Raw genomic sequence first — 25,232 nt, forward strand, 5'->3', positions numbered from 1 at the left:
CCAAGGTGAAATAGAAATCGATAAAGGACCAAATAATAAGCTGGCAGTCGATAAAAGACATCTCCCTCCCTTTTCTCCGTCCTGCTAATCTTGCTTCCCTCTCCTCCTCTTCTTCTAACCTCACCTCTCCAATACATCCTTCTCCTTCACACACCCATCCATCTCCTTCTCACTTTATTCTTCTTCTCTATTTTTCCATCCATCTCCTGCATCCTTGATTCGGCTAGGTCAGCCCAGTTCCTCCCTGTAGATTCAGGGAAAGCGGAGATGAAGAGGAGAGGAGGAGGAGGAGGAGGAGGAAGAAGAAGGGAAAAGGGGAAAATTGCCTTGGAAAACCCGAAGGGACGATAGTACGTGACTGGCTTACTCAAAGAGGGCGTTCAGACAATTTTGCCGGGTCGGTCTGCCAGCTGCCTGAGCTGGCTCAATGCTCAATGCTTGGTCAAACAACATCTAAGAATGGGAAGAACGTGACGAAAATGAAAGAAAATGCGAAGAATTATCAAGAATAACAGGGAACAAAAACGAATAAATATAAAGAGCGAAGAACATAATCAAAGATATATCAAATGGAAAAGATTCTACAAGTTTTAAAAATATTTCTAACAGCCTGTACCATAGATTAAATAAGAAGCTTCAATCTGTGTCTCTACTCAAAAAGGAAGATATGGGAAGTAAATTAGAGGAATTAAAATAAATAATGTTTCAAAAATCTTCTTCACATTTTTAAAGTGTATAAAACCAAACAATAAATAATAAAAGTAGCCTAATATGATTTTTAACGTTTTTCAAAATCGTTTGACAAGGATCTTATAAGAGGAACGCTATTCCCTGTCGGTCAATTCCTCTTCAAATTCTCATATTTTCTAAAGCAAAGCGATTCGAATAGAATATCAATTCCAAATGAAACACTTACTAGATTAAGCTCCAAGATTATATCCTATAAAAGCTCCTAGACTAGTAGTTCTGTGAACAGTAGACCTCACGCAGTATTCTCATCCACAAGTACCTGATTGAAACTATAGACCTTATGGAAATACAGCAATAGACTGGCTTCTCCACACATCTGAGTAATCACTTGTCAGCTGATTTATGATGAATAATTCTATAGTCTGATTTTTACTCTAATATTGGCGTATGAAGGAGGCTCCTTTTTCCTTCTATATTATCTTTGAAATGCAAAATTTCCAAAAACCTTGTATATACGTCGACGCGCAATTAAAAAAGGAACATACCTGTCAAATTTCATGAAAATCTATTACCGCGTTTCGCCGTAATTGCGCAACATATAAACATTTAAACATTAAGAAAAATGCCAAACCGTCGACTTGAATCTTAGACCTCACTTCGCTCGGTCAATTATCAGGCATCCAATCTGCAGTCACAAATGCAGCCTCACTCATAAAACTACTATCAAAGATAATCAGTCATCCACTCTGCAGTCAGAAGTGAAACAATCACACTCATACATTTGTCAAACCTAATACACAATCATTTCTACAAATCAACACTTATTAATCTAATTTAAGATTTGAGATTCTTCTAAATTTGAAAGTAGGCTGTAAAAGGCCTGGCACATGAGAAGGTGTGCGTGAGAATGTATCGAAGTAGCATGTGGTGTTTGAGTAAGTATTTGTATGTGCATGTGTGAGTGTGTGTGTGCACGGAGGCTGAGACACCGTCGTAACCCTTTTCCATTGCGCACTCACATACGTGTGGGAGTTAGGCACCTTGCCAGAGTGTACACACTCACACACGCACAGAGGCGGACGCGCTAATGTCATAAGTTCGCGACCTTTGTATACAGGGTGGTTTGGGTTTGCGCTGTGGTCAGTGGAGGGTTTAGATAGGGTAGAAGGGTAGCGTTAGGTAGGGTTTGCAATTTGCCTTCCCGTGTTTAGGTGTGAGTGTGAGGCCATTATTGTACACAACACCCTGTATCCCATCGTCCTTTATATTTTGTCAGACTGTTCGCGTAGATAGTGTCACTACGCTCTATTGTCAACCATATTCAATAGAATATTATATTTATACACATTTTTATTGTCAACTAAATGTATAGGGTTCCTCTGTTCCCTAACCAGTTTGGATACCATAGACTACGGAGAATAATATTTTCATGAATATTCTTGTATCTTCATCATGACAGTAACAAAGATTAATCAATTCAATATTTATTATTTTTGTAAGAAAAAAACTTTAAAAATTAAAGAAATAATATATCATCTAGATTTCATAATGTATAATACAAATTATTTATTTCATTGATAGTTCAAAATTGGATTTGTTTTTCAACCTCTGAATGAATGAGTGTAGACAAAATATTGTCTGAACAATAGAGGTGAAGCCTATCTCTAGAAAATTATACTCGAGTAGTAAACTCGATATTCAGAACAAATTTTTCAGAACAGGATTCAGAACAAATTCAGAACAAATTTTTCAGAACAGGATTCAGAACAAATTCAGAACAAGATTTTTCAGAAATCTAGAAAAATATACTCTAAAAAGTCCAATAATAAAAATTCTAGGTGGAAGACAACTCCTAAAATACAAGATCGAAAGTACTTGGCACAATGAATTTTTGAACCTCCAAGTACTATTGCTTCGTAGCTAGTGGGTGTTTATAAAAAAGGTTTTATGGGGAAAGAAGCAACTGCAAAATACTTCATACTTCAATAATGTGTGATTTAAAATCATCGGGAATAACCTACAACTAATATTCCAAGTCAAAAATATAAATGATCATGACATTCAGAATATTCTAATAGGATGAAACGTGAACAACATACCTCCAAATCATTTAATCCACAATAAAAAGGAATCAAAAGTCTGTTGAGGACGAACAAAGGCATGATGGTCAACTCACAAATCACACAAAACCAACAACACAAACTAACACAACTCAACAGAATCACGAAATCAACACCACAAAATATTGTAAACAAAATTCCTGTCACAAACGGAAATCCAAACACTTCGCGAACGAAGTGAACTGAAGTCAGACATGATTTAATTAGTTCACAATTTAACTGATAATAGTTTTGATTACACGCTTGAACAAAGGTCGATTAGAGTAGATTTATTGAAACATTGATAGCGAATTGTTTTCATTTGTTTCCGAGTTATCGACAGCTATTTTAGAAGAGAATTAATCAATTATTTATGGCCCTGTTAGTAAGCTATGAGTTTAATCACAGAGTAAGTAAACTGAGTTGGATCTGTGGTTTAATGCGGCGCCTACAGACCAATCATAGATAATAATATGATTTTAATGTCTGAGTAATACGTCAGGTTTTGGGAATCTTATTGGAAGATAGAAAAGATTTATTAGGCGGCTTGGTTCACACGACTGTTTCAGCAGCGCATATTGGAAAAAAATATTTGAAATGTTACAAATGGATTTAAAATAATCAGTAATTCAACATTGACATTTCTAATTTGACTAATTGTCTGTCCTATCTAGATTCTACACATACTTTTAATGAAAAAAGTTAGAAAATTCTTATATTAAGAATTTTATTTATTCAAAATTGGTTGGACAGCATAGAATGATGTGATAATTTTTTATGATTAGTGTTTAGTTGTGATTTTTATGTAAATTGACTGTGCCTGTACAATATTTTATATAATGTGTCTTGGGCAATAAAATAAATTTGAATTTGATTTCCAAGCCCTGTTCTATTAATATATTTATCTCGGTCTTCTGATTCTACGTTGAAAATTTCTTCAAGCGATGAAACTAGCGGATGTGATGGATTCAATACTGTTGATATTTTTCATTGAAATGCTGATTTTGTAAAATAAAACTGGTAATTTTGAGTCTAGTAGCAGTAAGTCCATCTCTTGTATATTTGAAATGTGGAAGAATTTTAATAAATGATGGTAGATTAAAATAATTTGTGAGCGATTCCCTACCTTATCCGAGTCGGTCGTATTTCCAGATCCAAAGGACGCCAGAGAGCCTCGGTCAAGATTCTCCACACTCTCGTCTAATGATGCCGAATCCTCCAGATCCCTGTAAAAAAATTGAATTTAAAATAGATTTTACATAGAGACATACAACAACAAATATACCAAGAAAATTAGCTGACATTATGCAACAAGAATCTTGGACATAATAAAAACAGAATCTCTAGAGCATCGTTCACAAATGCTACATTATTGGACATTCTCATCTAGTAAAGCATGGGACCACGGGTTCAAGAAGCACACTAGTACGGATTTGATGAAGTATTCACTACTTGATCTATGCTAGTTATCACCCATTCATATCATATCCGTTTAGCTTTCAGCATTGTGACCCATTACCCTCAAAATAATCACTCTAAAATATTTTTATTGCTCTGGCGATGAAATCAGAAATGTGTATTTGTAAGGAATTGTAACTGGCAGCGTCTATAAAGCCCCTGACACACAGGGTGCTGATACACAGGGACAATAGTGGCATCCACTGGACCTGGCCATAAGTGGCCGCTACTAAATTAATGTCTGTGAGAAGGAGTTCGCACGCTGATAATGGCCCTGTTTGCAGGGGGTTTATGAACTGCTACTAATATAATAAAGTTTTGAAACCAGGAGATTGTATTTGATTTTATTTATTTATTTATTCATTTGTTGATACAATCACAAATCATATGAATATGATCAGGGAAGAATAACAGGCATAGCCCAAAACTATTCTGTTCCCAAATTTTGATATAAATAATGACATGTCCATAAAAATAGGTTATATTCTTACTGTGGATAGTTAAAAGTTCAATTTCTTTCCAAAAATATATATGAGCTGAAAATGTTGAATTGAGAATGATTAAAACACCCAATTATAGTCAAAATTATATTTTCCAGCTATTCGGACGCTACTATTGTCCCTGTGAGCATAGGGCTTCTGAAATACAACCAGTATAATTCAATATCATATTGACTCCAGGATATTGTATTCGATTTTTCTATCGTTCAAATGCAGTAAGTTCAATAAAACTTATTCACATTCTACATTGATTGATCACAAGTAAGATTTTATAAGACGATTTTCTCTGACCTGCTAGATCGTTGACTGCCCGGCTTGAGTTTGGCAGGACTCTTTGGCAGACTGAGGGGCAGCGCAGAACTGAAGTAGGTCTCCTGAATCACCTCCCGCAGCTTCTTCACCCACTGCTGTTTGCCATCCAGTGACGAGGCCTACAAAAGAATCAAATTCATCATTTATTACAATGCAGAATAGATCACACAATGATTGACTATTGCAATTTCATGTCCGTGGAACGACAATACCCAATAATCTCTATTACCTTATAAAATTAAACACTTTTTGTACCCCTTTATTATTTCAGATCATTTGTCACGATATTTCGAATGAAGCAAATGAAAATTTAAGAAGATTTTTATTGAGTAACGTTTGATAAAAAATTGAGTTTCATTGAAAAATGAGTGTGTTCTGGAACAGTAAAATCAACCATAGATAAAATGATGATATGTCTTGAAGAACCAAACCATTTTACATTACTGCCTTTCTGTATTATTCAAAAAATTAATCACTCCAAAAAAAATGATTATGAACAGCCTTGAATTATACAAGAATATTCTCAGTTCGTTGGATCACATTAAACAAATTACACAAAATACAATTCAAGTATTAGTATTACATGTCAAAATAGTGATATTGTGGAGGCTATTTGTTGAAAAAAACTAACAGTAATGAGAGCTACTAACACTTCAAAATAAAACGAAATTCAATTATAAATTAACTATGTAAGGCCAGTGTAGCATACGAACCTTGAGCACAATACGGTAGTCTGAAATCGGAGCTCGACCTGTCCATACGGCGAACTTGCATTCATCGCCTTCAATATGTTCAGTCACTCCCAGCTCTGATGTCTGCAAAATGTGATTCAAGTCATTAAAGAAATGAATATTCATTATACATTGTAACATAACGGTTTGGAACTGTGATAATAGAATTCACACGATGTGCATCTTGAAACCGGTAAATAAATACAATTCTTTGTCAAAAAACTATTAGCTCTACAGCACAGGCAGTGAATATTCAAAACAAAAACATCGCTTAGACAATATAAATCGATGAAATTGAAAAAAAAAACTGAAGTTAATTATAGAACAAAATAACAATACAACTAACCAGTACTACAATATAATACTACTATCACAGCATGACACTCATAAAGTTGTTATTTTTCAATCAAAAGCTAGTTCTACGACAAATATCATATTATTTATTTTAGCCAGTACTGAGTACTGTATTTTTCAACCTCCTTTATCCATTCTCCTTTGATACCAAGTGATTAATAATTATCAATTATTTTGGTGAGTCTGTGGTCGAGAAGTCTCATTGTGTAGCCATAAATTTAAGACCTCTTTACCTGATATCATTCTCAACATTGGAATATCCTTCAACTGATTTATGTAATTAATATTGCAACCGTTCTTGGTCTACCTTTGTCCTAAAATGTATATTGAAGAATATTTTTATCTATTCATTTGAAAAAAAATAATTTTATTCAGAATTTTTCTCTGTTAATTTTCAAAAATTTTTAATCATTTAATTTTTTTCAAAATTTGCCAAAATTTATTATTAATGATTAATGGCTACAAACAATGCTCAAAAACGTTATTGGTAAACCAACATAAGAACAGGGATCAGTAATTTCACACTGCAACAATAAGGTACATTACTTCATATCATTACTTTATATCACAAGTTTGAAATCATTAATGAACAAACTTTATTGTTAGGCTTATTCAGTGACTGAAAGTGTAATACAATATTCACATCCACCTTGTTCATGGATTATATTTATTGTTATACTAGCAGATCACCCGTGCTCCGCAAGGGTCTAATTAGAAACTTGACCTACTGAAATCTTAAAGAATTCAAAGTAGGTCTAAAACCATCCTTGGTAGATTAGGAATCTATATTCTTAACCTGACCAATAGTTCAGAAGTAATGATGCGTCAGTCGTGAATTTTGTATCATGTATGTGTATTAGCCAATTCTTTCCTTTATTATATTACAGATAGAGAAACATTAACATGACTTATTGAATCACTGTGAAAGTGTAATACTCACAACCAGCTTGTTCTTGTAGATGTACTTTGCCTTGCCGCTGGAGTCTTTGACCTCCTTACTGAACACCAGGTAGAGTTCGAATAGGAAGCAGTGGCGTTCGCGGCCTTTCCTGATGAGCAGCTTGGGGTCCCAGACGTGGAGGGTGTCCTGCAGCACCACTTCACCGAGCTCATCCAGGCTCGTATCACAGCCTTCCAGCAGCGACAGGTGCAGAGCGTCGTTCGCTTTCTTCGGCACGTTCAGCATTACTTCCAGACCGTCCTACAATCACACAACATCAAATTTATTCTCTTTTTTAATAATTATATAAGTTAATACTTTCTTGTTTAGGGCTACTTTTATTTACAAAAAAACAAAGTACCCTTTTAACTTGTATTTTTATTCATTTCATCTATCACTGTGAGTCCCTTTCAAGTGAATCACTTTAAAATCATTTTTACTTGAAAATTACTTTAGAGTTTAAACATATTGTGAATAATAAAAATATAGTCAACATTGAAAAGTATACTCCGTTTTTTAATATAAATGTATATTATGAATATAATATTTTATGTATCAAGTCGCCTTTTCAATTAATGGAAAAATTCTAAATATCTTTCAAATATGCATTGTATTTTATTTAAGGTAAGGTCTTTGGAATGTTGGACAAATTAATAAATTTTATAATAATATCCTAACAAATTTTATGTGTATAGTATTTTTTCCTGTATTCAAAAAGTATCTCACCATTAGATATTTCGGAAAAGTGCAAAGATATTATAACATCAGCCATTGATTTTTTCCTATTGTCGTCAAAGAAAGTTAGCTCACACTCAATGTCATTCTATTTTAGACAATACTCGATACTCAGAGTTAGCCAAAGTTACCTTGGAAGAACTAGAGATTTACAGAAACGTACCCCAAAAAGCCCTCAATGAACAGACAAAATGTAGATCTCTACTGATATGTCACCTACTCCAAAATTAAAAAAAACCTAACATTCCTTTGCCAACAATCAATAAAATACAAATAAAAATTAAACCGATACAAATAAAAACCTAATGACTCGACTCCAAAACATAATTTGTTCATTTATTCGACGTTTTTGAACAATAGTTTTCTAGTAATTGATGTTTTCAAGATAATTGAATAATAGATGACAAAAGAAAATTCTACTGAACATTTTTTGTTTCAAATTTTATGTAGAATCTATGGTATTCGGCTGTTACACCTTTCGTGGAACATTCTGTATAATATGCAAAGACAATCTATGGAAGAACACACCTTAATCTCGCCCTGGCCCTCGTCACAGCAGGACTGCAGATCCTTGAGGAGCAGCTGGTACTTGGTGATGCGCTGCACCGGCTTGATGAGGTAGGCAGCGATCGGGTGCTCGACTCGGTGCTTCTTCTGCAGCTCCTCGAAGAAGCTGCCTCCGTGCTGCACCAGCAGTGAGTTCGACTCCGGCTTGTTCTTGCAGTACTTCACGTACATGTCGAACTTTATCGCCTGACAAAACCAAACAATTCATTTAGTTAATTACACTATTCTAAATCAAACTCTAGGTTGCACGTAGATCTAAGTGTGATTAAATTACAAATTTATTTATCCCAATTACATTTCATAATACACAAATCAAATGAATATATGATCAGAAAAGGATCAACAGGTCTAGCCCAAAACTGTTCCTTCCGTATGATGAAAAAAAATATTTCAATCATACTCTAGGTTGCGAGCACGTCTAAGAAATTCAACCGAATACAGTATTTATAAGACAGTTGAATGATGCAAGAACCAATGAGAGAAACGGATGACGTCTTTAATCAGTGATTGATCGCAGTTAAATTTAATAAACTACATGCAACTGGCCTTTGTAATTAATTTTTTATTCAAATTACAGTCAGTAATATAGGTAATAGGAATCTTTTCTTGGACGTTAATCCTATAGTGAAATTAACAATATAAAGTCAGTGGAAATAGGACGGCATAGTTGCAAAACGTTACATTATATATGATCAAATTGATACAATTGATTCAAACTGAAGTTGACGATTGTTATTAATAATCAATAATTCTATTTTAAATATAATTTTGTTTATTTATTGAAAAAATGTTTTAGCACTGATTTAAATCATTTTTCATTGCCAAACAGCCCATGAGTTGATGAACTTTTTCTTCTTCCAAGGATTGGGATTCAGTCTGTTCAATTCCAACTTACTAAAATTATAATATTATGTGTTGCATTCGAACACATCCACAGTAATTTCTTCACTTTTTCAATGAAAAATACGTATACTTTTCAATGAAAAATACGTATACTTTTCAATGAAAATTACGTATACTTTTCAATGAAAAATACGTATACTTTTCAATGAAAAATACGTATACTTTTCAATGAAAAATACGTATACTTTTCAATGAAAAATGCGTATACTTTTCAATGAAAAATACGTAACAATACGTATTGTTTCAAGAATGAATTCACAACTCAAGCGACAATTAGTTCTTCACATAATCATTCAATCTAGTATTCATTAATCACTTTTCCATTCAATCACACACATATCATAATCACAATCATACACACATCATAGCTTTGGAGAGTAACTTTCTAAGCTGTATCAGTAATTCCTTCAAGCAGATATCAGTCACTGCCTACAAGTGTTCCTCCCCCAAAATAACATTTTTAATTTCTGAAAAATGAATAGATCCTCAAAAATCAACACTAAACAATATATATTTTCTCAAGTCTAACCAACAATCAATCGTAGAGATGAGAATGAGAAAAAAATCTTTATTTGGCGGAGTTAGGACTTTTAAGTCCTCTCTATCTCTGAACCCAGTATTTATAGAGCATCAGTAAGCCAGTATTTATAGAGCATGGTATACTTAATCTGCCTAGCATCTTCATTTTACAAAGTTTAATGAATATAAAGGGGAAACCTTCCATCACTAAATGTCAGGGGTGCAAATCATAGTCATGACACCCACCGAAACAGGATAGACGTAGAGTATACTAGGCTAACAAAGACGCAAAACTCCCATCTCAACACTGGAATAAAACTTTTTAATGAATTACCGTTGAGTGCTAGAGAGGCAAATGGGAAAGTATTCAAGGTTGCCATTATTGAATGGTTGAAAAAGAGAGCATTTTACTCGGTAGGAGAGTTTTTAGCTGGGAGTACTATTGATGTAACATTTTGAAGCTGTTCCCTTTTCTTCTATATATATAAAAGCGAAATGGCACTCACTCACTGACTGACTCACTCACTCACTCACTCACTCACTCGCATAACTAAAAATCTACCGGACCAAAAACGTTCAAATTTGGTAGGTATGTTCAGTTGGCCCTTTAGAGGCGCACTAAGAAATCTTTTGGCAATATTTTAACTCTAAGGGTGGTTTTTTAAGGGTTTAAAGTTCGTCTTTTAGCATGTATATTCTTCTTCTCCCAATCTCTTAATTATAATTGAAATTTCCTTATCATATGTTACTATAGAACTATAATCTAGATAGAGTACCTCTTCGAAACAGTTGTTAACTGGCAACTAAATTAATAATTTTGTCAGGTTGGCATTAAGTTGAGTTGACTTTGTTAGGTTGGCACCAAGTTGAAGATTTAAATGCATTTATCGCGGAAAAATTGATTGGGCACTGCTACTTCAATCCTGGGAATATTATATTACTAGCCGTCAGGCTCGCTTCGCTCGCCATATCCGTTTAGCCAGGCGTTTAGTCTGGACCCCCGACTGAATTGTCCTAACATATGATAAAAATGCTCAAATGAAAAATGCAGGCGAGCGAAGCGAGCCTGCTGATCTCATTCTTGGACGATCCAGTCGGGGGTCTAGGGGGCGGAGCCCCCTGGCTAGACGGATATGGCGAGCGAAGCGAGCCTGACGGCTAGTATCATATAAACGTATAGACATTTGATTATCTGAGCTTACTAATAAGTGACTGAATGTTTTATGTAGCCTACAGTGTGTGAATGCATTAATTTTATTGATACATTTCAAGACGACTGAAAAATCTTGTTCCTCATCAGTATTTGAAGATTTCATACTTTGGGTTTTTCCAGAGTGTAATGATGTACGGAATTATTCTCTGGGGAGGGGCAGCTAATGTGGGAAGAATTCTATTACTCCAAAAAAAAGTACTAAGAATAATGACTGGTTCAGACTACTATGCGCATTGTCGTCCTCTTTTTAAATCACAACATATTATGACAGTGTTCAGTTTGTATGTTATGCTTCTTCTGATAAAAGTAAAAAATGAGTTGCATACTTTGAAGTGTAGATCAGAAATGCATAGGCACGACACTAGACAGAGTAATTATTTGGATGTTCCCTATGTAAGATTGAGAAAGTTGCAGTGTCAATCTGACGTTCTATCAATAAGAGCTTTCAATAGATTACCGCTGTGTTCCAGGAATCTGAGTATATCTGTTTTCAAAACAAAAGTGAAAAGGATGCTTTTAGAGAACCCACTGTACAGTGTTGGGAGAGTTCTTTGATCTCCCTTGTGATATTATAAATAATTTCTTCCAAGCTGACTGATATATTTATATAATTACGAGAATTGTTATGTTATAATTATTGATTGATGTTTATAGGTATGTTGTAACCTGTATTTTTTTTATATTGAGATGTTTATATGTGACATGGCCCACTGTACTATTTCAAGTATTTATCGGCTAATAAATATATTTCTATTTCTATTTCTATTGTACGTATTTTGTGCTTTCATTTGTTATGTGACTTTCTCAAGCTCTTGAGCGGGACGACAATAAATGATTCTTGATTCTTGAACCTCATTCGTACGTACCCAGGTGACAAAACAATGGCCGACATCCTCGGGCATTGTCTCGTACTTCTCCAACTCCTTGAGGAAGACGTCGCGATGGAAGTCGCGGATGTGCTCGATGTTGCCGAACACCGTCTGCTCCCTGCCCTGGATGCCCAGCGGCACACACTGCGACGGCGCACTGCGCAACTCCTCCAGGAACACTTTGATGCACGTGTCCAGGTCCTTCACGTAGGTGCGCTCCGTTTGCAGCAGCTCCGCCATTATGAATCTGCAATAAAGTTATGTCGATTAATGAAGAATAGTCGATGGTCAACCTGTAACGTCGTAATGCCGCAACCACATGTTAGCCCGATTAAGGCCAATGACGACCAGCACCAGTGTATGGATGGGTGGTTAGCCAGCGCTGGCCTTCATTGGCCTTCTGTCGCCATCGCTCCGATTTTTGTCGAGCCTGGCCTTCGCTCGACAGACCGACCGCTCGACAGCGAAGACCAATGAAGGCCAGCGCTGGCAAACCACCCATCCACATTAGATAGATATGTCAATAGATTATGTCAACCAATGTGTGCTGGTCCGTTTTGTAGTCTGCTCTGCTGTTTTTTCTGTGTGATTGAGTTGCTATACCCCTAATTGTTAATTAATATAACTGCATTACTTCTTTATTGTTTCTTTCATAGTTTTTATTGTGTCAATTGTAGTTAATATTTTCAATTTCTATCATAGATATGTAGCTGGCTACCACTGGCCTTTATTGGGATTTGGTCACATTGTAATGTGGATGGCAAGTCAAACGCGGCCAAGTTTACCAGACTGGTCCAACATGTGGACTAAGCATTACAGTCAGTTATCATGAGTCGCGGATTGTCTGTCATGTATTTTGTATTTTTATTGTGCCAAATTGAATTGGATGGAAATTACATTTTTTCAAATGCTAATCAATACATAATTATTACTGAACGAAAATCCAAAGTTAAATGCGGTAAACCACCCCAAAAACGTATACTACTGCAAAAATTGACAACAGGGTGAACAGCTAGAAGGAAATTCGATGAGAGCTACTAGCCAAAACTTAGTTGCCAGCCCGGGAATCGAACCTGGTCCTCCTTATTGCCTTCCTTCTTACTAGCTCTCAACATTGTTGTCGATATTAACAGTAGAAGTCTTCGGAGTGGTTTACAGCATTTAAATTAGGAGTTTCGTTATTTATTTAATCAATATTTAAATATTGATTCAATTTGATTGGATAGGTATTTTATTGATTGAAAATTGAAGTTTAACAAATCTAACTAAGGATCTAGTGAAACATCAATACAACATGTTAATTCATTAAATGTAATAGAAATAAAGTATCAGGTCTCAGGTGTGTTACAGTACTTACTCTTTTCGCCTTGCTGATCTGCGTTTCTCTTCGTTGAGTTCCTTGGTGGATTCTTTGACTTTGGCCTCTATGTTGGGATCCGAGTTACGATCAATGGCCAGTTCCTGGCGACTTTCTACCTCTGTCTCTGTCTGAATTCCCAACGATTCTTCCAGCTGAGTTCTGCAAGAGAGAGACGAAAAACATCACAACATGATCTATTGAATATATAAAAAATTACACTGAGCCCCATTAAACAATCATAATATAATATGAATGATCATTGCCAGTCGCATAGATATTTGATAAACTTTTGATTCCAATTACACCCATGTTGAGACTAGCAAATATTTGATGACTATCAACTATCTACCGCATCAAATATCATAATGTACATAATGTCCCACGAAAAGTGTAACATAGATTCCACATGAGATTTGCAACAAAAATGTCCAGTAAAATTTTCTTACATCGAACTTAGTTTTCGAGATATCGATTTTCGTAAATAAGAACGCTATAATTAGAAAACCGTCAGTCAAAATCTAAATTTAAGGACATAGTTGGAAAGATGAAGAAAATGCATATAATTTGTTCCTTTGTTTAACGTTTTTGAACTTTTTAAGAGTGTTCAAACTCTTTGAAATTTGGCTTTGAACTCGACGAATGTGCTTTTTTCAACATTGAACGCTCATAAAAAGTTCAAACTCGCCAAGCAAAGGAACAAATTATATTAATCTTATTGCAAATTTCTTCCTCTTTCCAACCATATCCTAAGAATTATATTTTGACTAATAGTTTTCTAGTTATAGTCGATATAAGAAACTTTTACTGGACATTTTTTGTTGCAAAATACATGTAGAGTCTATGGTCTCAAGGTGCGTACAGATTCACGCGCCGCGAACACGAGAAATTTACTTTTAATTAGCTGATGCCAAACTTTTTATATCTATATCTCACTGTTTCTGTACAAATAGAGATATAATCAGCTGATGAAAAGTGAAATTCGCGTGTTCGCGGCCCGTAAATCTCTGTACGCACCTTTAGACTCTACAAATTACATGGAGGTCTAATGTAGACCTCCACAATCTATGGTCTTAGATTCGTAAGAGTCTAAATTTCAGGTAGGTCTTGTTTCAAATTACATGTAGAATCTATAGTCTTCGGCTGTTAGACCTTTTGTGGGACACTCTGCATATAAACTGATAGGCCTATATGATCAGACCTCAGATGTCGGATAGCATATTATTGAAATATTTAATTTTGAATAAAAATCAATACTTGTCACATTTTAAAATACGAGGTTCATCCAATAAGAACCAATCTTGGCATCCAACAATCACCAACTCTAAACAACTTTAAAAATATTTGTAATATACAAGGTGTGTTTTTTAATTACCGGTACTTGTCCATGCGCTGCGAGAAGTCCTTGTATCGGTTGTCAACGGCGGCCACCCACTGCTTGATTGCGGCCGCGTGGGCGTGGCCTTTCTCCACCAAACTGTCGGCCAATTGCAGCAGCAGCTTCACGCGCTCCCGCGTCTCCTTCGCCGTGCCCTTGAACTCATTGTGCTCGCGCAACAGCCGCTCTGTCTCCTCCTAAACACAGTACAGTCACACACTGGTTAGAAACAGTACAACAACATGGTATTAGGCCTACTCCTTCTTGCAGCGTAATAACAATATCAATTGTATTTTTTTTCTTTAGGGCTACTTTTGAATATAAAAAGAAACATAAATTTGAGTACACTTTTTGAATCATTTTGTCACGACATGTTTCGGCTACAATGCCATTTGGTCAAAAATAACAACCTTGCTTGGTATTTATTTATTTTCCAATCACTTGAAATGGCATTTAGTAGCCGAAACATGTCGGGATGAAATAATTTATTTATATATTGATAAATTTAAAAAGGGTACTCAGATTTATATTTTTATTTATGTCACAATATCAAGTACAGTCTATTAGTACAGCTTAAAAGTCACTTCAAGACGGTGGTTGTAAGACGAATGTTCAATTACTACTTTTAAATTGTGTGTTTTCACGAACAAACAAGGATTATCCTTTGGCTGGTCAGGTACCATTTCTTCTATTAGATTGTATACTATGAATGAAGATTTTGTAGCAATGAAATATGTACTGTTCAGTATTTAACTTCTACATTGTCAAGTCGTAATGAAAGACTGGAAGAAAAAAACAAACACGAGGAAAAAAATTCTACAATATTCCATAATAAGGCCTACTGATGTAATCTCATAGCATAAATTTAATAGCAAGTGAGCTTCATTTGAATGAATTCTAGAGATTAAGTCATTGCTGGATTTTGAAATACGCCAGTTGAATTACAAGTTAATTTGATCACATGAAACACAGGATTAGACTGAGTTTTAGAATTGTTAAGTTGCAATGATTTATACACTATAAATTATGAAATTAGAATTTGAATGTATTTGAAGATGTCATCAGAGATATGATAACTGTTCAACGAAACCAATTAGAATTTAGAACAAACAACATTCATCTATCACCTCATCATCTCAGCAATCACATCCATCTATACTGCAACACTTTACACAACAAACACTCCGCTTCAAACCTTAAAAATTAATTGAAAAAATCAAAAATACTCTATGAAACTCCAATGCTTCTGTAATCAATCTCCAACACTCACGCTTTCATTTTCAAACACTCTGCTTCAACAAGATCAAACTACAAACTCGATCATACAGTTGCAATGTTTTCCTAATCAATTCAAACGCTCTCACTTTCATTCAACGAGATCGAACTATAAAGAGGCAGGGCTGATTCCACAGTTTCGACGGTTTAAGGATGAATGTTTACAGAACATTCTTTACTCTTCAAATATCTGGCAGTTTGCCTACCGAATAACAACCGTACACACACTCACACATGAACAACACTACACACAGACTACCGTACATATTATACTAACACATAAACACACGTGTTACACATCCACACATACAGACAAGGAGAGAGAACTACAAAAACCTCACTTTAGTAAGATTCGCGGCAATCTGTCAGCATTGATTTGATGGGAAGCCTTGATGTTATTCATAGAAACCGATGATAGCTTCAATTGAATTTCACACTATTGGCAAATCATCAAATCTGTAATGCTACTAAAAATAGTACGCTGAGATTCAGTTCAAACTGTCGGCATTACTGTCATCACAACAACAACAACGCTTCTCATTCAATAAATGCTGATAGTTTAAAAGTTAGACCTCACTATAGCACAATAAACAGTAGCGATATCAGTGAGTAATGGTTATTGCATTATTCAGTTCGATGTTTTATTATCGCGGTGACGACTGTGTAGCATTAAGAGCGCACAAACTATTAAATAAGATCTTGCGATAGTTTATGATGATTGATTGTGTGCAACGTTTTCTTAGAAACGGGAAAACTGGCTGCCTGCTGTATTCGAGTACGATATTCTGAACTAGAAGCTGATTTGAAAATACAGATTAAATTCATCTTACTGAGAGAAATATTGTGGTGGATCAATTCATATATGAATGAAAATACTGGATGTATTCATACAGTCTGAAAGCAGCTGCGTACAGTTTGTAAGCATACACAAATCACATTTAATCCATAAGCAAAATATAGAATGAAAGTTTCAGTTGTCACCCAGTTACCAATCTCTAGTAACTCTTCCAGAAGGTTAAAACCCTATGAAATGGCCCCAATTCAACGATTTTTGTCTTTAATTCCAGAAAAAAGGATATAGATAAAAACAAACTTTTTTGTCTGGATAATCAACACATCTACACTATGGCCAACAGGTTTCCGAACCATACAAGGATCGATCAAATAGTACGGTCTCTAACTTGAATGAGTCTCACCGACGTGAGAGAACTGGAGTATTATTTCCTCAAATAAATACTACCATTATTTAAATACAGTAAACCTGAAGATTATACTCGATACCAATGTATGATAACTGAAGTATTATTTCCCAGAAAAGGCTACTGTTATCCAAATGCAGTACACCTGAATATTATACTCGAAAGATGATTCTAGACATGATAGACGATCAAGGGTCGTTCGAAAAGTGCGGTCGCTCACCTGAGTGCTGCCGACCGACGTGTGAGAGCTGAGGTATTGTTCACCGGTGTCATGGATCCAGTCGAGAGCCTGCTGAGCGGATCTCTCGAACAGAATGAACTGCTGGCATTGGTCCAGCCGCTTCTTGCGTTGGCTCCAGTGCTCCAGCACCTTGTTCTCTTGACTAAGCAGTTGTTCTAGGATACCTGCAATAGACATAATAGCGTTAACATCAACTAAAAGTATTCGTATATTTGCACATTAACAGCCCCGAATGGTGTGTAAAAGGGTGTGTAAATATAATATAAACAATTGAGTGAAAATTGAAAAATCTCAAAATTGAAAATTCAAATCTTAAATAAGATTTGTATTGAATTGAATATTTATCCTTATCCACAACCATTCAAATATTTAATAACTCAATATAAAACATGAAAAATGAATTAATGTTCAGTATAAAACATTTCAATGATATTTTTTAAATGTTGAGTAGCCAGCACATTTGATTCAGTGAAGAAACATAAGTAAAATAACATCAATATTCTGGTGATACTGTCATTTGATTGGTAATTTGTCAAGCTGTAATAAATCAGTCATTCATAAGCTCAATCTTCTGAGAAGAAAAATGCATTTGACTTGCAGAAGTTCCTCATCATTTTTATATTTTTAAGTAATTCTTCAGTCATAAAATTCGAAGAATATCACTTGAATTGTTGATTATAATTCACTGGTATACAGAATAGCATTTATTGAAAACTACATGATACTATAATAATCTAATCCCTTCAATAATGAGCAGGATACTTTTTGAGCAGATTACTTCAACTGTAACTCTGGTTGCATGTACGTCTATTAAAATTCAACTGTGATTGGGTGATGTCATCTAACCAATGCTACTAGAGCCAATGAGAGAAGCATAAGTCGTATGTTATCAATAATTGAAAGCTAATTCAGGTTGAATTCAATACAAGTAGCTGCAACTAGAACGCAAAACATGAGCTTACATTGGCTTGTAAGCTGAAATTCTTGTAAGATGAGAAGTTCAGAGAAAGAATGGTGTGTTTGTAACACTTGTACCAAGAGGCACAGAAAAGGCAAGCAGCTTCCTACCTTTGACCCTAGTCTCAGAGCCGGCCTCCGATCCGGAGTAGTTGTAGTACTGGAGACTGCGACTGGTGTACTTGAGGAAGGTCTCGGCGGTGCGGCGTGCCAGCGTGCATGCCTTGAGGAATGCCTCCTTCTGCTCCTGGTGCTTGTTGATCAGTTGAGGCACAGGCACATTCCCGCTGCCGCCGCACCAGTCCTCGTCCCGCTTGTACTCGCGTTCCAGGCTGTCTAGCACCGAACATACCTGCCAGACACATGCAGCAAAACTTTAGTGAACAAGTTCAAGGAATACATTGGAATTTTTAGAAAAAGACTTCAAGTGTAGGTTGATGAATTAAGATATTAAATTTTAAGTTTCAAGTTTATTATATAAACATTTTTAGTTGAGTTCTGAATGTATTTCACTCCTGTTTGCAGACAAGTTTTTCTCAAGCAAACAGTATTGTATTCAATGATCTTTAATAACATTTGTGTAACGGAATTTGTCATGTAGGTGATGTCATTGAATAGAACTTGATTTGATTTGTTACACAGTTAAAAACTCTAGCACACCTCTACTAGAGTTTACTTACTTCTAAGCTCTACAGCTCGTTACAACCCTTATCCTCCCTCCTAGAATTTACCAGAGATTTATAGAGATGAAACACTTAAAGTTAGTTTCTCAAAATATTTTAATCAGTGCTTGCAAAAATTTAAAGTAGTTTCCTCCATTCAATAATTTTGAAATTGATACTTGAAAGATTGATTACAAAGAACTACTACTACCCTATAATGATGAGAGAATCGTCTGAAATAAAGTAAAGAGTACTGGTAGTTCTTTGTGATTAGTTTCCTTCAATAATCTAACACAACACAAGAGGAGAGTACATCAAATATATGTAATCTCCAAGGCTCAGTTACAAAGGATCTGATTGAATTTAACTGCACTAAAATGTCATCATTGCTTGTACGTCAGATTGATTCATTGGATCTAGTTGCATTTATGGCATTATTTAACGGTCAACTTTGATTGGATAATCAAAGATTGATTTTCATCAACTGGATAAGTCACATAATTTCTATTTGACCATATAAATAAATTGCATTTTTGTTTTTTCAAATGTTGACAATAAAGGTTCGAACCCACTAGAACGTATCATACCATGACCGTGCCCGTACCGACACATGCAAAAAAATATTCTTTGCATCATTTCATATGTAATACACCCATTAGACCGTTCCGTCACCGGCCAAGCACGGAGCGTGCCATGCACGTCCAGGTCAACATTTGTCGGCCAGTATATTTTGTCTGTGACGGAACGCTCCTTGCATGGCACGTGACGCCTGCAAACCCCGTTGTAACCGCGTATGCACCGCGTTGGTAACCAGTTCACCGCTACATTCTCTTGCTAACTGACGCGTTCCCAACAACTTCTGACCGGGCATCATACGCGTATCATACGCGTACCATACGCGTACCATACGCGTAATGTACTGGCATAGAACGCTGTTGATCCGTTGTAGTGGGCATAGTTGTTATTTTACGTGCCTGGCATGGTCTGACACGGTCCGTGTCTGGTACGTTCTAGTGGGTTCGAACCTTTAGTAGGCTTTTTAACGTTGGATTACTAAGTGGATATTACACAGCAAAATTACATCCACAATATAATATTTATGAAATATTTTATGGAATAGAAGATTTTAAAAAAGAGAGAATGCATTTAGGTAAGTTGAGCCGAGCTAGTGTAGGACTCTCTATTCCTGATTTGAGATCTCAGCCATGTAGGAGGCATTTGACACACGACGGCTCACAGGATGCTCCCCGGCGCTTTTGCTATGAATGACCTGTCAACGAGTCACACAATTCACGGGTTTTACGGTTTTACCTGTTCAGCCGTCTTGAAGAAGTTGAGACTAGCGGTGACGAGTTTGTGCCTCTCCTCGGCGGAGGTGACAAGCTGCTGCCAGCGCTTGGTCACCTCCTCGGCCACCTCCCGGATGCCAGCCGGATCGTAGTGGTTCGCGCTGATCAGAGCGTCGGCGCGGTGCTTCACCTGCACTGCTGATGTGTGCGTTTTCTTAACAAACAAACAAAACAATGAATTGATTGATATGTCAAGTTTTTCTTAACAAACAAGTCATTGATAGTTTCAAGTTTTTCCACACAAAAAATTAATTGATACTCTAAGTTTTACACTCGATGGGTCGATTGAATGAAAACTTAAATCTAGTGACTAGCCATTATGTTAGTCATTACGATAGTCATTATGCTAGTTCTACCTATGCAGATAAGATTAGTACGCAGCTAAATATCATCAGCAAACTTGCGGGAACAACCTGGGGTTGTGACATGAATGCCCTTCGAACATCAAGTCTTGCACTTATGTACAGTACAGGGGAGTACTGCTCTTCTGTCTGGGCTCGCAGCAGACATGTTGAGAAAATTGATACAGTTTTCAATGAAACTATGAGGAAGATTAGTGGGACATTGAGACCAACAGAGACTGAGTGGTTGCCTGTGCTTAGTAACATCATGCCTCCAGATCTCAGAAGGTTGGAGAAGAAGAACAAGTTCATTTCCCAGTTACAACACATTCATGAGGATCTCCCAGTCTCTAGAGATTTGGCTAACCCTCCACCAAGGCGCCTCAAGTCAAGAAGATACTTGAGACTTGATGAGCAGGAGGAAATTAGAAGTGCAAGGGAGTTATGGAGACTGAGATGGTTGCAGGGAGAGGTCAGGAACAAAGGCCTTGTGGATGACCCTAATAACATTGTTCCTGGCACCCAGCTGAGACGTAGAGAGTGGTGTGGCCTTAACCGGTTCAGGACGCAGGTGGGAAGGTGTGCTGAGCTGATGACAGCATGGGGATACACATCTGATCCTCTGTGCCAATGTGGACAAATCCAATCAATGAACCACCTAATATCTGAGTGTCCACAACACTCCTATCATGGAGGGCTGTCGGCCCTCCATGATGCTGGAGAAGATGCGTGTCAGTGGCTCCAGAACGTTCTAAATTCTATTGGTATTTGAAATATTAAGTGTAAAATTATGTTTTTTTTTCTTATTTTGGCCTATGTATGCATATGCATATATATATATATATATATAATTAGAAACTGCTAGCTTTTATTCAATCAACCTAAAATATCGTACAGCCTGATAAAAAGAAAAATGAGAAACCCCAAATTCCAACCCAAAAATTCAAAAATAATAGGCTACAAATGTTATTGTCTGTTTCCAGTGAATTTTGCTTATACCATTCTCATCAAGAATCAAGTGAGTCTGGATCATGATAAAACGTTTGAGCCAGTTTCTACTTCTTGTATTTCATGTATTTCGACGTTATAACATTCTTCAATGTTCTTAACTTTAAATATTTAGACTTGATTTGATTATCATATAACATCATTAATAATTTATTTGTAAATAAATAAGAAAAGGCAAACAGGCCAAACCCGAATATTGCCTCATTCTCTCAAGTTGAACAATCCAGTTCATTAATGGAGAGATAGACTTGAAGTTAATTTCACTCGAAAAATGATAATACAAAATACGTCTAAACAAATGGAAAAATACGTAAGCTGACGAATAAATAATAAAAGTATAATGGAGAACGTTATAAATTATAAAACAAGGATATTATAGAACACAGACAACAAAGATTTGAAAAATAAACCTCTGTATAAATACACAACTTTCCAATAGATGCTGAAATATCTATTATTCCAAGATTTAATAAAATTAAGATCAATGATTTAGTGAAAGCTGGGATATGCTAGCATCACTAGTAGTTATTGGTCAGAAACTATTTAATATTTCATTGAATGTAATAACCAATATTTAAATTAAAATAATACTGAAATATTGACGAATATTTCATGAAATGAAATAATTATTTCGGGAAAACCTGCGAAATGCTAGCATTACTAATACATTTTGAAAAACTACTCGTATTACTAAAACTCTACTATATTATCCTTAACAATTACTGATTTACTATATTTATAACTTATCACATATTATTGATTACCAAAAGATAAATTGCGCTAAAAGGAGAAGCTCGCAGCCTCGCAGTAAACAATTAATCACTACACTGACACAGTTCTGACTGAATGAAGAGACCTGCGTTATGCTAAAAGGAGGAATTTGAACTGAACAGTATTAATTGATACAAAAGATCAAAACAGACTGAATTGTATTTGAAGTAGCAGATGAAAGTGTATAAATAGAAGGAAGGGAGGAGACTGACTTCGATGGCCACTTGAAACTGTTCGTGTTCCTTCTTGAGCAGCTCGGCATCCTGCAGGCAAGTGGGCACTGTGAAGCTGGCCGTCAACATCGCCTCGCCGTTACGAATCCAACTCACAACCTGCAAAACAACATAAAATCAATTTCAGAATTCTATTAAATTATTGACAAATGTGTTCTTAATGAGATTCCTCAGTTAAAATAATATTGCATGGGGAAGAAAAATGAACATTGAACTAATTATAAGAAATAGTGAACATTATTACAAAATTTTAGCCAGTGAAAGAACTTGCAGATCAATTATTTTCATTACACTTTGCTCTATGGAAGTAACTATGCATTTGAATCTATGATTCACTGAGCAGTAAAAAAAAATCCGCAAAATTCAGTATGTAAATAAAATCCGCGGTGGATGTTTCATGAATTTTTAGTAAAAATATATTTAATTAGAGTTGTATGAAATTAACTATGCACATGAAACGTTTTTAAAACAATTTTCAATGGCAACAATACGCTATTTCTATATTTTTACGCTATTTTTATACTTACTCAATATGTAATGTAGACGACGAGATTATGATAACTTGATAATTATATGAAAATTATATCATCATGATAATTATAATGGAAAGTTATCATAAAAAATAGGAAATGACGTAAAATTACTACTTTACAATAAGAAGTAAAATGGTCTGAGAAATTTCATTGTTGTTGAAACTACATACATACTAAGTTATCAGCGTATTCTCAGAGTTTAGTTCTCAGCCAAAACATATTTGGAATAATATTAAATGAAAAAAGCAATGTGCATAAACTCATGATAAACTAGCAATCGAAATTTCTTCATTATAAACTTATAGACCAGATTTTTCAAATACTTTTAGGAAGAATTAGGCTATAAGTTTTCAACTCATTCGTATCACATATGTCTTCCTATAACATTTCCTTTCATTACTGTTCATGATCCTGCATGTTTGGCTCTTGTATTTTGTTATTTTTTGCGAAAATATGAATAATTATAATCATGGAGAAAACAATCTAATTATATCTTTAGAATATGATGTCTTTATTAGGCATATTTCTGAAACGTCTTCGCCTTTTGTTAAAAAGAGAAAGGTGGTTAGATTGTTGAAAGCAGAACGCTTCCAAGATCCGAGCAACAGTAAATTATTTCTATTCAATTGTTCATTTATTTCCTTTTTTATTCATCAGAATTTGATTTTTGTGGCTCTCTTACCTGATTAGCATCAGTCCTGAACTGACAGAGCTGCACACACTGCTCGAGTTTGACTCGCTTCATTTCGGCCAGATCTTCGAGGTCCATTTCACGTTCGTGCAGAAACTCCAGCAAAACCTGAACCCTGGTCTGCGCCGAGTACTGACTGTCGGCCATCACCGACACACCAGATGTCTCAAACACCTAAAATCATCACAAAAAATCATTTTTAAACAATAAAAATAATTGTAAGAAATGTTTATAGATAACATTTCTTGAATAGAAATTGATATTGTGAAAATTCTCCATAATTGTAGTAGATACATTTTAGGACTCAAATTGTGTACGAATTATCATTTAAGTTACGTAAGTAGCATAACCTTTAGACGGTATTCCAAATTAAGGTTTGAAACAGTTTTGGGCAAATGCCTGTTGTTTTTACCTGAATTGTATTTGCATATGAATAAATAAATACATATAAATATCACGGAAAAAATCGTATGGCTTTATGTTGGTGGGGAGTACATTACGTGAAGGTTCCTAGCCTGAATATATCATTTAAACCGTCAATGGGCCTCACAACTATTGTAATATAGAGCCGAGATTGACATCTGAAAACAGATGTCATCTAATGAAGATGATGAAACATCCTAATAGAGATGCCATAAATCAGAAGGTTTGACAAAGAGATCACGGAAAAAATTGCGTTCATTGCATAATATTCCTCTAGGTTACCACTCTACATGGAATATTAAGACAATTCAATTAAAACAAGAACTCACAAAAATAATGTGAAAACATGTAAGATTATCAAAGAAATTTACTATTTATTGATTAGAAATTCTTAGACTCACAGACAATCCATATGGCATTACTGACATACGTAAAACAATAACTAGAAACAAAATTAGCTGTTCACAGCTTGACAAAACTTGACAAACATCAAAATGTTTGACAAACAAGGCTTCAAAATCATATTAAACTATTTCTCCAACATATAGAGAAAATGAATAAGGCTGGTTTGAAATTTGATGGAGCTAAACGCTTTGAATTGAATTTAAACTACATTTATTGTGGCACCTGAAGCGCTTTTTTTGAAAAATGTCAGATTTGTGTCCGTAACAATCCAACTGTACACTTGTTATTACATTATTTTGATAAATATAATTTTTCAAAACACTGAGTTACGTGTTGAAACAAAACAATTTAAGTGACGAATAATAAGTATGAAATATTATTATTATATTTCTTGATATTATATATATATATATATATATATATATATATATATATATATATATATATATATATATATATATATATATATATATATATATATATATATATATATATATATATATATATATATATATATAT

The 25,232-nt window shown here is 35.1% G+C and overlaps 1 protein-coding gene across 1 annotated transcript in view; it reads right to left on the bottom strand.

Moving 5' to 3' along the window:
- Positions 1 to 25,232, bottom strand: part of LOC111050083 (triple functional domain protein) — a 463,117-nt gene that overhangs the window by 102,949 nt on the left and 334,936 nt on the right. Inside the window, 13 exon segments of the mRNA XM_039431097.1 lie at positions 3,916 to 4,015; positions 5,039 to 5,178; positions 5,773 to 5,874; positions 7,085 to 7,345; positions 8,348 to 8,572; positions 11,888 to 12,137; positions 13,248 to 13,409; positions 14,623 to 14,822; positions 17,320 to 17,504; positions 18,409 to 18,649; positions 20,271 to 20,462; positions 22,641 to 22,760; positions 23,877 to 24,059. Of these exon segments, the coding sequence (XP_039287031.1) occupies positions 3,916 to 4,015; positions 5,039 to 5,178; positions 5,773 to 5,874; positions 7,085 to 7,345; positions 8,348 to 8,572; positions 11,888 to 12,137; positions 13,248 to 13,409; positions 14,623 to 14,822; positions 17,320 to 17,504; positions 18,409 to 18,649; positions 20,271 to 20,462; positions 22,641 to 22,760; positions 23,877 to 24,059 (2,361 nt within the window).

The sequence above is a fragment of the Nilaparvata lugens genome, chromosome 6 (genome assembly GCF_014356525.2).
Source record: "Nilaparvata lugens isolate BPH chromosome 6, ASM1435652v1, whole genome shotgun sequence".
NCBI lineage: Eukaryota > Metazoa > Arthropoda > Insecta > Hemiptera > Delphacidae > Nilaparvata > Nilaparvata lugens.